This window comes from Protomyctophum bolini, assembly GCF_963924005.1.
Source record: "Protomyctophum bolini genome assembly, chromosome: 3".
Taxonomy (NCBI): Eukaryota; Metazoa; Chordata; class Actinopteri; order Myctophiformes; family Myctophidae; genus Protomyctophum; species Protomyctophum bolini.
In genome coordinates, this window is record NC_137864.1 from 16,321,921 (window position 1) to 16,337,956 (window position 16,036).

The 16,036-nt window shown below is 41.3% G+C and overlaps 2 protein-coding genes and 1 long non-coding RNA gene across 3 annotated transcripts; all 3 read right to left on the reverse strand.

Moving 5' to 3' along the window:
* Window positions 1–344: 344 nt before the first annotated feature.
* On the reverse strand, window positions 345–2,904 carry LOC308313313. Its single transcript, XR_013963880.1, has 3 exons — window positions 2,754–2,904; window positions 1,109–1,402; window positions 345–426 (listed from the first exon to the last, which is right to left on the reverse strand). It is a non-coding gene; the product is annotated as an uncharacterized lncRNA (long non-coding RNA).
* A 1,005-nt stretch (window positions 2,905–3,909) lies between these two features.
* Window positions 3,910–11,751, reverse strand: get3 (guided entry of tail-anchored proteins factor 3, ATPase). Its single transcript, XM_080759151.1, has 7 exons — window positions 11,589–11,751; window positions 10,170–10,317; window positions 8,419–8,567; window positions 7,177–7,327; window positions 6,766–6,873; window positions 5,961–6,158; window positions 3,910–5,398 (listed from the first exon to the last, which is right to left on the reverse strand). Exons 1-7 carry the CDS (start codon window positions 11,729–11,731, stop codon window positions 5,270–5,272), a joined length of 1,026 nt encoding a protein of 341 aa, XP_080615277.1. The 5' UTR covers window positions 11,732–11,751; the 3' UTR covers window positions 3,910–5,269.
* A 2,068-nt stretch (window positions 11,752–13,819) lies between these two features.
* On the reverse strand, window positions 13,820–14,619 carry LOC308312321 (noggin-2-like; the record flags this gene model as incomplete). Its single annotated transcript, XM_080758922.1, has 2 exons — window positions 13,820–13,839; window positions 13,932–14,619. 2 exons carry the CDS (start codon window positions 14,617–14,619, stop codon window positions 13,820–13,822), a joined length of 708 nt encoding a protein of 235 aa, XP_080615048.1.
* Between the last annotated feature and the right edge of the window lie 1,417 nt (window positions 14,620–16,036).

Below are 16,036 nucleotides of genomic sequence, written 5' to 3' on the forward strand. Positions count from 1 at the left end.
GAGACATCATCAAATTTATAGTTTGATATTGAATTATTTGCTGGCGCAATTTCGGATTTTGTTTATTCGTCACTCGCCTGGTGTATAAGGACCTTTATGTGATAATACTTTGTTTCTGGGTTTCAGGAAGGAGATAAAAGTGAAAATCGATCATACATGTAACTGTTGACCACTGTTCATTGTGTGCCAATAAAATTGCATTGAAGGGATGAGACAAGCAACTTACTAGCTGCAGAGAAGGCGTGACTTTGGGGTAAGTGAAAATAATTATAATGATGATATCGAGGGATGTCTAAACTCACATAAATCAATCAAAAGTAGCACAGTACCACAGCAAAAAGAGTCCAAGTGGTATGCCAATTGCCAGACCCAGACCAATCCACTTCCCAGTGTCTTCTCCAGGGCACTCTGTTGCAAAGAATTCATCTAAAACAAAACATATATATTATGTACAGAAACTCAGAGATGATAACATAGATGTTTTACTATGATTCACAAAATGTAAAACAAGATCTAAAAAAAGACTCCACTACTTATTAGTGTACATTTCACTAAGTTGCACAGAATCTCAAATGTATCCGAATCCGTATCACTGACTCCTTCAGTGAGTCTTTACCTGGAGCACAGGTGGGCAACTATGATGAGAGGGCCACTATATTTCCACACTCGCTCCAGAGCATATGCTGTCGGGCAGAAACCTCTTCTCTCCGTATTTTAACCTTTTTTTCGTAAATTAATGTCCTACCTCGTCAGATATCACACAAAAGTAGCAAAAGTAGCCGATCAACAAGTTCAAAATGTGTCGCTGTGCGACTCGTTTTGACGTTGTATATCTTCTATTGCCCATGACCTGCGGACGTTTATCCCATGCTGTTCAGTGGAATTATGAAAATGAAAACACAGCATGGTCTAAACATGGACTTATTCAGTAATTCAACTCAATTCAAGTATTATAACAAAATAAATGAATAATTAACAATTATGTGGCTCACAAAAAACTATTGGCATTTTGCTATAGGACAGAATACAGCTCTAACTTGGGAGTATGGGATAATGCGTTACATACATACATATTAAATTCAGTACCAAGCCAACCATGCAGTCTCACCAGGGACCTGGTAGTATTCTTTCCGGTCATTCTTTTCGATGTCATGCTGCTCTACTTCACAGTGTGAAACAGTGTCGATGGCTGTCTTCTTCTCCACCGCTGACTTGCACATGCTGGCGTAGAGTCCATCCCTGTCAGCATCACCCATGGTCATGTTAGTAGGGAGGACATCGCCCTCGTGGTCGCGCCACCTCATCGTAGGTTTAGAAGAACAGCCAGCCAAGCATGCACATTATAGGAACGTTTTCTGATGGCTCCTCCAAATGAGTGGATGTAAGGTTGAGGGAGCAGCACCTGTACAATACATTCAAAACAACATAGAATGTGGCTCAAATTGCTTCACAGGCAGCGAGGACACATGCAAATGTAAGGACATGTTAGTGTTGATATGTAGGTCGAAACGTTTTCTTTTTTATACTAACACCTAAATAAAAGGCTTAAATTGTCCGAGCTGCTCCAGTGTCTTCTCCTTCTTCTAAAAAGGAGATGTTTTATTGAACCTTTATATTAAAGCATAAAGGTGGTCACTACCCCTGGTCCAGGTTATTAGTGAGTAGTATCTACTGCAGCCTGTTTAATGTAATGGTTTCTTCTATTATACTTAAGTTTCCATTATATTTAATTCCTTGAATTCAATTGAAATAGACCTATTAGACATAGATTAAATTAAAGTGTGCTATCACAACATACACTTTGCTAGGTAGGATGATGATGTCCTGTTTTAAAAGAAAATATATATATCAAGTATATTTGTACGTCTCTAAATGTTCTGATGAATTTAAAATGGTGGACCCTGTTGTAAAAAAAAGTGTAATAATGCTTTATCATGGTGTCGTCCACAGTAAGTTTTTGTATTGATGCTTTCATTTGAAATGTACCCATTCTGCATACTGTTAATAAATACTTCAATCAATCAATAGGAGTCAGACTATAATTCTGAACCAGTCCAGAACCAGCCCAATTAAGTTTATAGTTTTGCAACACACCCTCTCTGGGTTGATTTATTTGCCCACTGCAGACCAAGACAGCCAGCTACACTCAGTCAGATACTTTACTCATTATAATTCCACATACACTGTCTAGAGTTATAATGCACCATGGCACTGGCAGCCGTTGAGTACACGTACCAACCTACAGTATATCAGTGCCCAGGGACTAATAAACGCACTGATCAAGGACGTTATGGTGGCACTGACTGACTGCAGTGCAGGCTGGCATAGCCCCTATGGCACTGGGTGGCATGTAGGAGGTGCCAAGTGAAGACATCATAATACGCATTTGTCAAACGAACAGACTTCAACTCACAGACAGTCTGCCGTGTTTCACTCTTAATTTTGCCAACTTTGTCAACAGATAGGCTACATCTACATTAATGTTATCAATGTCTGCGAGTCATTTCTCCATTGAAGCTTTGTGAAGTTGACAATACTAAATTTCTATCGCTTTTTAATTTGTATAATAGTCTGTCCTGGAGATTGGAGAATAAGCAGAGCTGCACAATATAAACAGAACTCGATCCCTCGCGTATGAAATGCTTAAATATGAAATCTGATGTCTCTTTGTTGTTTTAGACTAAAAGTTTGTCCCATAAACTGCTGACACTGTCAAAAGTAAAATCCTATCTGCAGACATTATAATCACTCACCGACAATCAATCAGCTCAGCTGCCTGTTAGTACCCCATAAAGTGGATTCGATGCATTGCAAATGTCCATTCTAATCCTCACGACACACCGGTCTGCTTCGTTCGTCCATTCGCCCATGCTTCTGTTGAAGTTCTGTCCATCATTGCATGGACATGTCCACCCATCCATACCTCAGGCTCCATCCACCTCCACTATATCCACTCGGTCTGCGCAAGCCTCTGCGATCTCAGGGGAAATTTGTCAAACCATGACGTCATCATCTCCAACAACAACAAAGCTCTAAAAAGTGCAAAGCACATCATTTATTTGATTATTTCTAGTACAGTCTATGTAACATCCTACCATGTAGTAAGTTGGTTATTATTTACTGCAGCAGCTCAGGCAAAACAGTACAGGCTATCACTGTCCATTTGATGGTGTCCAATTTAAAATGTTAAAGTCATTCTGTTCTGGTTGGTTCGTAATCGTGATGTAGCACAATTAAGATTTTGTACCCAGACCCAGAGCAGTAGCCACGCATAGACACCAAAAACAAACCAATGTGTGGCTCATGATTTTAAGAGTGGGCTATATACTCTAAGCTCATGATCCTATTCGAATTCCTACACAACGAACTGTTCCGTTGTCAGTAGCCTATGTCAGATCGGCTCAAATACTTTCCAGACGTTACCGTATATAGTATTACTTGTTTCTCATAAACATGATGCTAAACTGTAACACCATAATGCAATCTGTTCAGGTACAGCAGAGCGTATCAAGTTATGAGTAACTACTAACTGAAACTTAATGCAGAAAACACATTTGAATATTGCTGCCACCCAGAGTTCATTTTCAAACGTACTTTTCTGCATGCAGTATCACCTGTTAAATCTGCACATTTGTGGAGATGGCCTAGTTAGTTAATTATCAATTCAAAACATGCACAAATGCACACAAGTGAGGCATTTTTATTTTTTTTATTTTGTAACACTTCGAACATAACTTATTAAAATTATAGAAAATCTCATAAATCCAAAAGCATTCAATGACAGGGAAATATTACTTTCCACCACCTGAAGGTTTCACCCATCATTTTGATTGGGAATAAGAATCCTTGGGAATAATGGCAACCACTGTGCTATGGGGAATATTTGTGCACAGAAATCAGGCAAGCAAATCAGAATTCAACTTTTAATGAGTAGGCCAAACTTAACACTGACTGGGCAGCCTTTTTAATATTTTGTACCGGTACATTAGATTAGAAGCAACATTCAGTAATTGTTTACAATTCACTAAATAAGGCTAATGTCTTGCTATAGTGTTCCCAATCCTCAGTTAAATACAGGATGGACACTAAAGGAAAGGGGGCGAGAGAGAGAAAGGAGTACTTCATATAGTTTACAAATGCTTGAATCCACTAGGAGAGGATGGATTGGTTAACAAGTTACAACCTGTCATTCGAGAATCGTTTCACCACCAAAGGCTGCAATATTTAGACTTTCCTGCATAAACACAAAAGGGAGACGGGTACACATTGCATTTTTGTCAATAAATAGAACTTTAAATCCTAAACCTGGCTGTTATTGTAATTTTGATTATATTTACACCCTTATCCCACGGAGATAACATATGGCACTAAATGCCATTGAATAGTGCTTAGCATGTGTAATAAAGAGCAGGGGTAGTGAGAATAGGGCCGAGAATAGTGTACATGAAGAGACACTGCATTATTATGCCTTTACCGCAATCATATTCGTGACTCAGATGAAGGCCAGGAAAATATGCCTACAGAGTACAGACACCATGGTATATTCGAATTCCACAGTAAGATGTCTCTTTTCCTGCCATCACACACACCCTACAACTTAACACTTTAAAAATGGGATTCACTACTGCTCCAGATTCCACAATTCCTTCCCATGAAGATACACAGGTAAAGAGAACATTTCTCATCATTATTGGCCATTTACTTTGCAACGACAAAGGTCAAATCAGACCAGATAGAGCCCCAAAATAAATCCCCAAAGCAAAAACAATCAAATAAAACAAAACATTTTTTTTGTTTTCTGAGAATACACTGCACCACAGCAGTGAGCACTTTAGCCACGACTTTGTACATTAGAGGCTGGAGATCGAGTAAAAGGGAGGAGTATGTAGTTTCTCAGAAAAAAAAGAAGTTAAATGCTAAGAGGGTGGTTATTAGTACACCATTCATGATAGATACAGAGTAAATGGTATGCAAAAAAAAACAAAACAAAGAGTGTGAATTGTGAATAGGTTGTGTGTGTGTCTATAACTGCATGTTGTGTTGATTTATTTTTCTCCATCCATTGAGAGAATGTGTGTCTTGTCTTGCAGGAGCAGTGAAGACTTAAGAGTCAATCTACTTTGGGTGAAGGAGAAAAGGACGACGGGGGATGACGTTGAGGCAGTTAACTGCGACGGGTGAGGCTGGTCAAAGGGGCTTGAATGAAGGAGGCGAGTTCAGACTGTGGTTGTCGAGTGCGGCCTGGTGGCTTTTCCAACGTGTAATGACATCACTTGTTGGGGGGGATGTATGCTTCCAGCAGTTGCTGAGAAAAGGTGTTGACCTTTTCTGCGCCTCGTACCTCGTGGGGCAGCAGCGGTAACTTAATTATGTGGAAATCTTCATACAGGTCCTCCATCTGAAGAGAGACATTTGGATATTATTTAATTGACGATGACTTTTACACAAAAGTTATTTTGCCCGTACAATTAGATGCCTTTCTAGTACTGGCAGGGGCCCCAGTAGGAACTGATACTAGGTGCAACAATCAAAAGAGAGCTGACAAGAATAGCAAAGAGACAGATCTACATGTGTTGCATCGATACCTTTTGACTTTCCATGAATTAAGTATTCATTAAGTAATGATTTTTTTTCAGTAATTTCACGAAGAAATTAAAGAAAAATCTAAGAAATTCCATAAAGTAGAAAACAAATGTTTAAGTAGTAGTGAAAATAGCAGATCTATCTACAATACATGCTCACAACACAGCACAAAGCAATGCGTTGTGAGCTTGTAGATCTGCTATTTTCACTAGCTCAGTCTCAGGGAGACATCAAATCTCTCTTTTGGGTCACAGGTTAAAAGGTTTGGGAACCACTGCTATACTGTGCTGCCCAAAATAACATTTGACATGCAGCGTTTAGTCAATAATTAAGCTCAAGATAAATAGCATACACTCTAACAAAAAACCATTGCATACCTGATCTAAATATTTTGACTGAATCTTATGGCGGGCCTCACACATCCTGCACGGTCTGTCTGTATCGGGGAAAACCAGCTGGTTGACAATGATGTTGTGTGTGTCGATACGGCACTTGGCCAGCTCCTGGATCAGCCTCTCCGTCTCGTACAGCGACAGGAACTCGGCGATGCATACACAGATGAAGGTGGTCTGCTCCTGATGGACAGTAGGTAAGGAAAGGGTCGGAGACAAGTCAATAAAGCCCCGTTCAGATGTTGTGCCGGCGATGTGTCGGCAGACATTTGATGTTGGTGTCGTGTGTAAACGGCCGTGCACCGACATTTGAGTGGCGGCAATGTCGTTTTGGCATTTATGTCTGCTAGGGACCGGGTGCAGTACGTAGTTCAGACAAGTCATTGGTCCGGCAAATGACACCTCATCTCCTAACCCAACCATAACCGCAAGCACGGGAGCAGACACTCACATGTCGGACTAATGCACTGTCTGAAAAGCGTCCACCTCCGCTAGGGACCTACAGCCGACGACAGGGGCATTTCTGCAACATAGACCCCATGGAAAGTCATTTGGGATCAAGATACGTAGGAACATTTGCCTTTAGGCTTCAGTTGTCCTTTAATGGGGTTTCCGAGCATTACTTCTCATGTTCCCAACCACCAAAGACCGACAAAGTGCAAACTTTGTAAATAAAGAACGAACAAATGAGTGTGTACAAGGTACAATGATCTGCAGTTACAATATAGTCATAAGAACAGAAGAGGAAAGATTATATTATGTAATATCGTCGTATAACGGTTTGTCTTACAGGGTCTTTGAACTGCTCACTGACAGAGCGGATGACCGGCAGGGTCTCTTCTAGCTTAGAGGCGAGCTGGTCTGCGTTCATATCCCCCAGACCCAGCATATTACACATCTGGAAAGATAAAGACACATATAAAGAGGTTCATATCCCCCAGACCCAGCATATTACACATCTGGAAAAATAAGATATAAAGAGGTTAGGTGGAAGAATCCAATCATCACTAAACAATTGCTACATAGTTGAACAATGAACTAATAGGAAGATATCTAAGCAGCAACGTATAAACCAACAAGAAAATTATCAGATCATTTATTTTTATTTTTCTACAAGTGTAAAAAAAAAGGAGCAAAAATGAATTAACAAAAGGAATTAAAAAGTAACATAAGTGACAGGACCTTTCCTGTTATGTCTCACCTGAGAGATGAAAGGGCTAATCTGGTTTTTAATCTGCATGAGTCGGCCCAGACCTCGCTCCACGATGGTGGGGAAATTGAGCAGCCGCAGCGTGTGGCCAGTAGGGGCAGTGTCAAACACCACCACTGAGAAGTTCATGCCTTTCACTAACCTGGTGTACAGAAAACAAGGTATACAGTTATACAGTGTAAGCCTAATCATGTGGAGCTAGGATAAATTAAATATGCCTCAACACACGGTGGTTAAATCTGAAATCCTCTGGTCATTCAAAGTGACACATCATGTTGTGTCAAACTACCTGCATCTAATGAATAAATAATAATTTGGTCAGCTCTCGTTTGCGGTATTTGTCACTGTATATTTGCATATACAGTGAAATGTGGTATCTGCATTTGATTTAAGCTACCCTAAAGCTGGACTCGGACTGCAAGTTAAACGGGGTGATTTGGTTGTCGGAAGGGGGGAGGGGAGTTGCACCACTCAGTTCACACGGGTGTGAGTCTAGCTCAAGTATCAGGAGCAGTGGGTGATGCAAGGGCAATGCTGCAGGGAGCAGTTAGGGGCTAAGGCCTTGTCCACACGTATCCGGGTAAACGGCTAAACGTAGGTTTTTATATGCGTTTTGGGGGGGTCGCCCACACTCGAACGCGTTTTTGGTCCATATAAACGCATCTTTTGGAAAACTCCTGCCACAGTGTATTTTTTTAAAACTCTGCCTGTGTGTTCCCATGTGGACAATGTAAACAGAGTTTTGCATGGGTCTTGCCATTGGTCATATGAACAGAGAGATTTTTTTTTAAAACGTGTCGTATGGACAGAGAAAAAAACTAAAACTAAAACGCTACGTTTATGTAGGTGTGGATGAAGCCTAAGTATCTTGCTGCAGGGAGCAGTTAGGGGCTAAGTATCTTGCTGCAGGGAGCAGTTAGGGGGTAAGTATCTTGCTGCAGGGAGCAGTTAGGGGCTAAGTATCTTGCTCGGGGACACTTCGACACGTAGACCGGGACGGGAACTGTGGACCTTCTGTTTCCTTATGCACTCACCTAGTAGGGGTGTTATGCACTCACCTAGTAGGGGTGTTATGCACTCACCTAGTAGGGGTGTTGTGCACTCACCTAGTAGGGGTGTTATGCACTCACCTAGTAGGGGTGTTGAGCGCAAGCTTAAGAAAACACAGGCCAGTTACTCTAAACCAGCATATCTAAAAATAAATTCACACAGATGTGATAGGCATCAGCTAACCTCATGACCTCGGCATAGCTCATGGCCTCATCGATGCCAGGGAAGGCGCTCATGGCTTCCTGCATCATCTTCTTTCCCATGCTGAGCATGTTGTCTTCCTCAAAGAACTCATCGGGCAGCTCTGCCACACCCAGGCTAGGGTCAATTTCCTACACACACACACACACACACACACACACAGAATGTAGGGATACACCGATATGGAAATTCTTTACCGATAGCGATGTTTAAAGTAACATCAATTTAGCCGATACTGACACCAATATGGTTATTTTGTTTTTTCCCCCTCGTGTGTCAGGGAAACAAATAAATCTTCAATACAAGAAATAAATGTTCAGAATCTACAGCTTGGTAGTAGGCTGCAGATAACCAACACACCAACATAGCTAACACAAAATGTATACATGCTTATCAACAACAGATAAATATCAGCTAGTGCCATGACTGCCAACAGCTAAAGTCAGTTTCATTTGTCGATACCGATATTAACCGATAACAGCAAATATAGGCCTATATGTGATATGTGGCCGATACATCAGTGCATCCCTAATAGAATGGGTTTGGTTTATTGTAAGCTGAACACCCCTGGGCCATTTTTGTGAGGTATATAATGACGACCAGCAGCCCTGTACTGAGAATTCTTTCAATAAAATGAATATGTGTAGCGGTTAAGGAAATGTGACCTTTCTTTTTTTTATTTAACCTTTATTTAACCAGTAAAATCACATTGAGACTGCGTCTCTTTTACAAGTGGGAACTGGCCAAGAGGGAGAAATAAAAATTACACTTCAATACCACATTGTCAATGTTACATTTTGAACCAGCAAATACAGTACAACATCCATAATACACCTTAAAGTACCCATGCATAAATACAACAAGTCACCTGTCCTACTTTTTTAGTAGCAGGGCAAAATACACCATATACACAATCTCCACGATCTGAGCCGATATAATAAATATATAGGCATGAACATAGGCTAGTACATATCCAAACATGTGCAAGTGTTGGATTGTACATCAAAGATGATCCTTTTGAAACTTCTCAAGGGAACTTTCAAAGCCAATTTTAGTCTGGACTGTAGATCATTCCACGACCAAGGGCCAAAGAAGGCCAGACATTTTTTACCCCCCTCAGATTTGAATGCTGGTACTACACACAGCAGCCAAGCATTTGACCTGAGGTTTAGGCCGTTTTGGACCAGATCGAATTAGGATGAAATGTAAGACGGCAGGTCACCCAGAATGGCTTTATAAATGAAACTATGCCAATGATGAAGCCTGCGAGCTGCCAATGAGAACCAACCGACTGCAGCATACAACGTGCATTGATGTGTTCTGAAAGGTGCATTTGTTATGAATCTCAATGCAGCTGCATGGTACAGGGGATCTAATTTGGTCAAGGTTGAGGAGCAGGCAAACCTTTAAATGGTATCACCATAATCCAATTGGGACAGAAAGAGACCAATGACCAGTTTTTTACGAGCTGAACAAGCAAAACAAGCCTTCAATCTGTAGAAGAAACCCAGAGTGAATTTAAGCTTTTTGCACAAGGAATCAATATGAAATTTGACCTCAACCGTTAGTTGACAAATCTTCAAGTCTTCTACACGCCACAAGGACGACACATACAAAAGGGGTGAAACAAGCATACAGAGTTGTATTTATTTCATGCAAGATTTTGCAAAAAGAAAACAACCCAAAGAAAAACATGGACGCTAACACTCTTCTCTACAAGCTGGGTCACTTACCATGGCAAAAAGGTTCTCATAGCCCATAACCTTAGTGGGGACCTTTGAAAACTTCTGGTCAAAAGCATCAGAGATGTTATGTGCAGGGTCTGTGGAGATGATGAGCACACTCTCTCTCACTGCAGCCAGCTGGACAGCCAAACTACAGCTAGAAGGGAAATGGGCAGAGGTTTCTGGCAGGGCTCTTAATACAGACTGTAGAAGGTCATCGTTTGTGGCAGCAACAAGTGGACTAACTATTATTCACCTACACCAGTGGTTTTCAGACCTGGTCCATTATTTATTTAGCATTTGAGCCACAGACGACCAATTGATGAGATTTTGCTTCTCACACCCAAGACAAACATTGATCAAAATAACAATTATTCTACATTCTCTAATTGTGTAGACTTCTTGTAAATTAAGTAATGTTTAACAATATTTTAACTATTGAGTGTAAAATCTAAAATGAAACCAGGTGGGCCCATAACCGTAAGTTTGATTCGTTGTTTGATTTTACATTCACCAACTTTGATTGATTGATTGAAATATTTATTAACAGTTTGCAGAATTACAGTACATTTCAAGTTCAACTGTGAGTGGACGACCCGATAAAGCATTACACTTGTTTACAAAAGGGTCCACCTTGTTCAATTCATCAAAACATTACATTATATACAGTGTTTGGGGTGGGGGGTGTGAACTCTCCATCGTTTAGCTGGGGAACCCACTCAAGGGGTTCCACTGATGGTCACCGGACCACTGGTTGAAAGCCACTGAACTACACAAATAAGTATTAGTAGGTCATCGATATTATTGATTAAAAAAATAATCAAATAGGTTTTTGCTGCTATAACCTGCTAACTAACAAGCAGCAGCAGGTAACACATTCCTTGCCAGCTTATGACAATTTCCTTTTCTATATAATAATAAAAGCAAAAGCTGCTAACGGGAAAGAAAACGGTAGACCCTCTTGTAAACAAGTATGGTGTCGTCCACACACATAACAGTTTTTGTATTGAGTTGTGCTTGAAATGTACTGTAACTCTGCAAACTGTTAATACATACTTCAATCAAGCAATCAAGGATGACGATGAAGATGTCATCATGTCAGTTTATAACAATATAATCTCATCTTGCTCAAAAGTGCTAACGTTGTTAGCCAAATAGCATATGCTAGCCAGTGGAATTTAATTCTAAGCAGACGTACGTGATTTAAGTAGCCCAACTTTGCAAACACCCAATTTTATTGCTAATCTACCGTTGGCTATCAAGGTTAAGTACACCCAAGCCGTGTTAAAATAAGTCATAAATAGTCTTCATGGCTAGGAATCAAGTTAACATGAACGTCCATTGCACTGTGCTAAACAAGCTAGCGTTGAAACGTGAGAATGCCATGACGTGGAGATTATTAGAAGCAGGATTTCCCCTCAAACTTACCTACATGTTGTTTTACCAACACCGCCCTTTCCACCCACAAAGATCCATTTCAAAGATCTCTGTTCGATAATGTTCTTCAGGGTCGGTTCTAAGGGTTCAACATCGGGTGCATCTTCGAATTCGTCTTCCAATGAAGCTGCCATCTTGTCTGTGGGGTCAGGTGGGGAGCTGGACCAGCTGATCCACCGTGGCTGGCTGGGGGAAGAGGAAGCTAGGAAGGCTGTACCAACAGTGGTTCCCAAAGTGGGGTTCGGAGACCCCCAGGGGCCCTTGATGGAGTTCCAGGGGGTGCCCAGCTAAATGATAGCTTGGAACCAAATGGACCCGTTATGGTCTTAGCTCTGATCCATAGGACCCAGAGCTGGTGGGTCTGTAACTCTGAGAGTGTACAAATGTAACCAAATGGACACACTCTCAGAGTTAAATCAGAGATAGAAATGCTATTAAATGTGAGTCCGTCAAACTGGGGGTCCTTGAAATTAAACGGGTTGAGAATCACTGCTAGAGCCGTAGAAATCTTCTCTTTGTGATGCCAGAGAGAGCAGTGCTTGTCAAACATTCATAATTCAAAGGAATACAGCCACCCCAAAGGACTACTATATCTGTACCTTAAGTAGACACATGCAGTAAACAAAGCTGCTACCTTTAAACACATCTTAAATCTGAGTTTTTCTTTTGTATACTATTTAAATAGTCCTGAGAATAAATTGCTGCAAATTCTGTCCCCAAAAAATGCTTACATTGCCAAAGCATGCAAGTGTCAAAAAAGCTTTATACCCTGTATAACATGTATATAATGATGCAATGTGACATAGCTGTTTACAAAATGCTGTAACCCCTCCCACTACATATACTTTCCCCTTTTTCAACTGTTTTTATTGTATTTTGATTGCATGCTTTGGCAATGTAAACACCCGACCCCTGGCCTGGTTGGACCACACTTAAAGTGTGCTATTGCTAATAGGTCTCAAGGGAATCTTCTTAGGCCTAGGGCAGTACATGGTTCTCAAAGGATTTTCATATTATGAAAGACCCCCAAATAGTAGATATGCCTATTTTGGCTGCTGACCCCAAGAAGAGTTGTCAAAATGTGTCACAATCCTTCAAAGATTTTTAGATCTACAAGTTCACAACTAGATTGGCTAGATTTCCCAATAGGATAGAAGTGTTTCAGCTGTTCAGGAACCCCTCCCAAGAACCCCTGGGATGACAAGTGAGAGCAAAAATGATGCAACTCATGCTCAACTCAATTTATTGTCATGATCAGGTTCACACATTTTATGGTTCACAAAAGGTGAAATTTGTCATACAAGCTCCAGAAATACATAGCCTAGAAGGAAAAAAAATGTCAGATATCAATATAGTGTGAAATAATGTCTGTGGTTAAAATATCAGTGGGATGGCATGAAGCAGCAGCAGGTGAAACGATATTTAAGGTGAAAAACATCAACACAATAAGCAGCAGGTATTAATGACAGACAGCATAGTCATATTATATCACAATATAGGCTAGTAAGGCTACACAGACAGAAATGTGTTGCCAGAAAAACCTGGCGAGTACATGTTATCTCTTTGGTATGTTCCGTATGGGTGTGTCACATATATTCATCATATTATTTTATTTACTGTATACCCTGAAATCTTGAATAAACTAAACTGAGAAAAACAAAAGAAAAGCCTGGCGACAGGTGGGTGCAGTGCTTGTTCAGTAGTTTGATATCGTAGCCTCAATGTCTCTCAGATGTTAATTTGTTGGTGGTGTGGGGGGTGGTCATGCATTACACAGACAGTACACCAGATGGGACCATGGGATGGTAGTTAGTGGCACTGTCTAACCATGACTGATTTGCTCCAAATCTGTGAATGCTGGCCCAGAACCTCAGAACCAATGCATATTGTGGACCAAAGTGGGGCCTTCTGGACATTCTTTTTTGTTAGTTTTTCCCCCTAATGCCCAGAACTGCCCCTAATTTCACTTGATATTTTCTGTGTTCTAGCATATACAACATGGGGTGGGGGTATTAAAAGATGAACATTGATATTTGTTGTTATCCAGTCCATGCTTAGAAATTAAACTTGTATCAAGTTCTATATGGGCTATTCTAACATTATACATTTATATGTATTTATATAAGTTAATGCACAAAATGTTCAAAGACAAACTTTACACATCAGCAGCAGCATCAATTGAACGGCATCAACAAAACAGTCATGTATACGGAAACTTTTCTTCATGCCAGTTCGAAAGACCCTGAGCCACAAACATTTATTTACATGAACATTTGCATGCTGTAACTACAGGATATTGCACTTGTCTCCACATGCACTTTCTAATCACTTCACCTGCTCCCATCTCAGTGCTGCCATCAGGGCCAACAGCAGTCCTCCTCAATCCACCACCTCCATCTTCGCTTCCCCATACCAAAATCTTCAGATGTGTCGTCTGAGCCCTCACACAAGCCATCCCTCTGGGAAAGGAACAGCTTCGCGACCCATCTGCTTTCTCACAATCGGTGTGACGCAGCCATCGTGGCCAAAAAACTGGACGCAAATCGACCCACTGGTAGCGGAGACTGCACGTGCTCCTGAGCACCAAAAAGTCTCTGACCAGACGGGCAGTATCTGAGGGTAGAGAACCGAGATCCAAATCCCCTGCTTCTTTTTCTAGTTTCCTGTGGTAGACTGTGGCGCGCTCGGTCAGGTCCGGAGAAGCACTGACGTTGGACCCATCCTTGAAAATGGTATAGTTTGGCAGGTGTGCAGCTTGTGTGTCGCCACGGTGGGGCACAGGGTGAGCGTCACCCTCATGTCTTACCTCTGAAGCCAAGACCCCTGCAGAAACATGAGGTGGTTGGTCTATGGACATCCAAAACGGGTCAAAGGAGGATCCCAGAACACGCAGGAGACGGGAACGACGCAGGTGTTTGGCTTTGGGTGCGTGATGGTGGTCGTCAGAGCTTATTGACAGCGAATACGGTTGAATGGGCTGCGAAGAGGTGCTTAAACTGGCTCTCAATTGCACCAATGCCATATCCCAAGCTGTGTCCTGTTGGGTTCCAGCAGTAGTCTCATTCAGCATGAGCTCCTCCTGAGGTAGGTCATTTGAAGCAAAGACTATGATCCCATTTCCATTTAGGACAGACATACACATCCAGTACAGAAAGATCTTCAAACTAATCCGTCTGGACATCATGGATGTTAGGCTAAAATAATATAATACACTGTATTGTTCTGCTTTTAAGCTGTGAAGTGGTCTGCGTCTCAGGGTAGTAAGCATACATGTGCCAGACAGTCGGTGCAGATATCCTTGAGCACTCGCACAATAACACACCAAAGTTAGTGCCTTCTCAGACAAACAATAGACATTTTATCTCCTATGGCTCAAAACATGACCAAGACAATACCCAAGGACGAAGTGTGCATGGCAGGATGTGAGAACATTTGCCTGTCATTTGATTGAACACTGGTCACAACCCATTGTATTCTTGTCTTGTTACTATGTAATAAATAAATAAATAAATGTAATTTCCTTGCAAACATGAGTTGATTACCTGTGATCTACTGAGGACATTAGCACCACCATGAGGCCGATTTGATTATGGGGCAGAGCTTCCTTGGCCTACTGGGAGTGAGTGTGCAAACTAAGTTTCACACTAGGGCTGCCGTAATTGTCCAAAAATTGGATTCGGATATTCGTTTTAAAAACCCACGTGGATTCGAACAATTCGAGCCATTCGGATTTCGGATTTCAATTCGAGCCAATCGGATTTTTTTATAATTATATTTACACCAATACAACCTGAGACATAACATTTAAGATCGCATTGCTGGCGCAACTCTCTCTCTCTCTCTCTCCGCGCATTGGTGTTGCTGAAAACTGAGATGGAACACAACGCGCATACATTCTCCCTTCTCCAGTAAAACATTTTTCTTAAATGAGCAATCCTACCACACAGCCTTATCAAAACGAGGCACGGAGGCAGTATTAATTTACAGAACAGAACACTGCATTGCTGGCGCTGCTGCTGCTGCCGGGGCACCACATTTCATCCTTACGCATTTTATTTATCTTTTTATAATTTCCTGAAGGATAAAGTCGCTTCATGATTGAAGATTGATGAGTGATAGATCTGTGTGTTGTCTAACAAGCCCAAATTTATTAAATTAATTAATTACCAGCAGCCAGCTGCATTATTATTATCTGTGGACTGTGGGTCTGCTGCCGACGTTATGAAACTTTTTAGCTGGCTAGCTTCTCCGCTGTTATGCTCAAATTAGTGACCCTAAAGAATTCTGAGGCAACATGGCTGGAGACGAGGCAGCCAATCAGAACTGCGCTGCGCTGTATTCTGTGTTTAGGAAGAGTGCGAGGCAGTTGATTTATTCTTCAATGTATGCCGTTGTCGGCGTGTCGCGTGGCAAATATAACTAATCTACAAGCTCACAAG

Coding starts and splice junctions, on each gene's coding strand:
- get3 (XM_080759151.1), bottom strand. CDS start 11,731: ATGGCAGCTTCATTGGAAGACGAATTCGAAGATGCACCCGATGTTGAA. Junction 8,568..10,169: donor ATGAGAACCTTTTTGCCATG/GTAAGTGACCCA, acceptor GTGTGTGTGTAG/GAAATTGACCCTAGCCTGGG. Junction 6,874..7,176: donor TTAGCCCTTTCATCTCTCAG/GTGAGACATAAC, acceptor TTATCTTTCCAG/ATGTGTAATATGCTGGGTCT.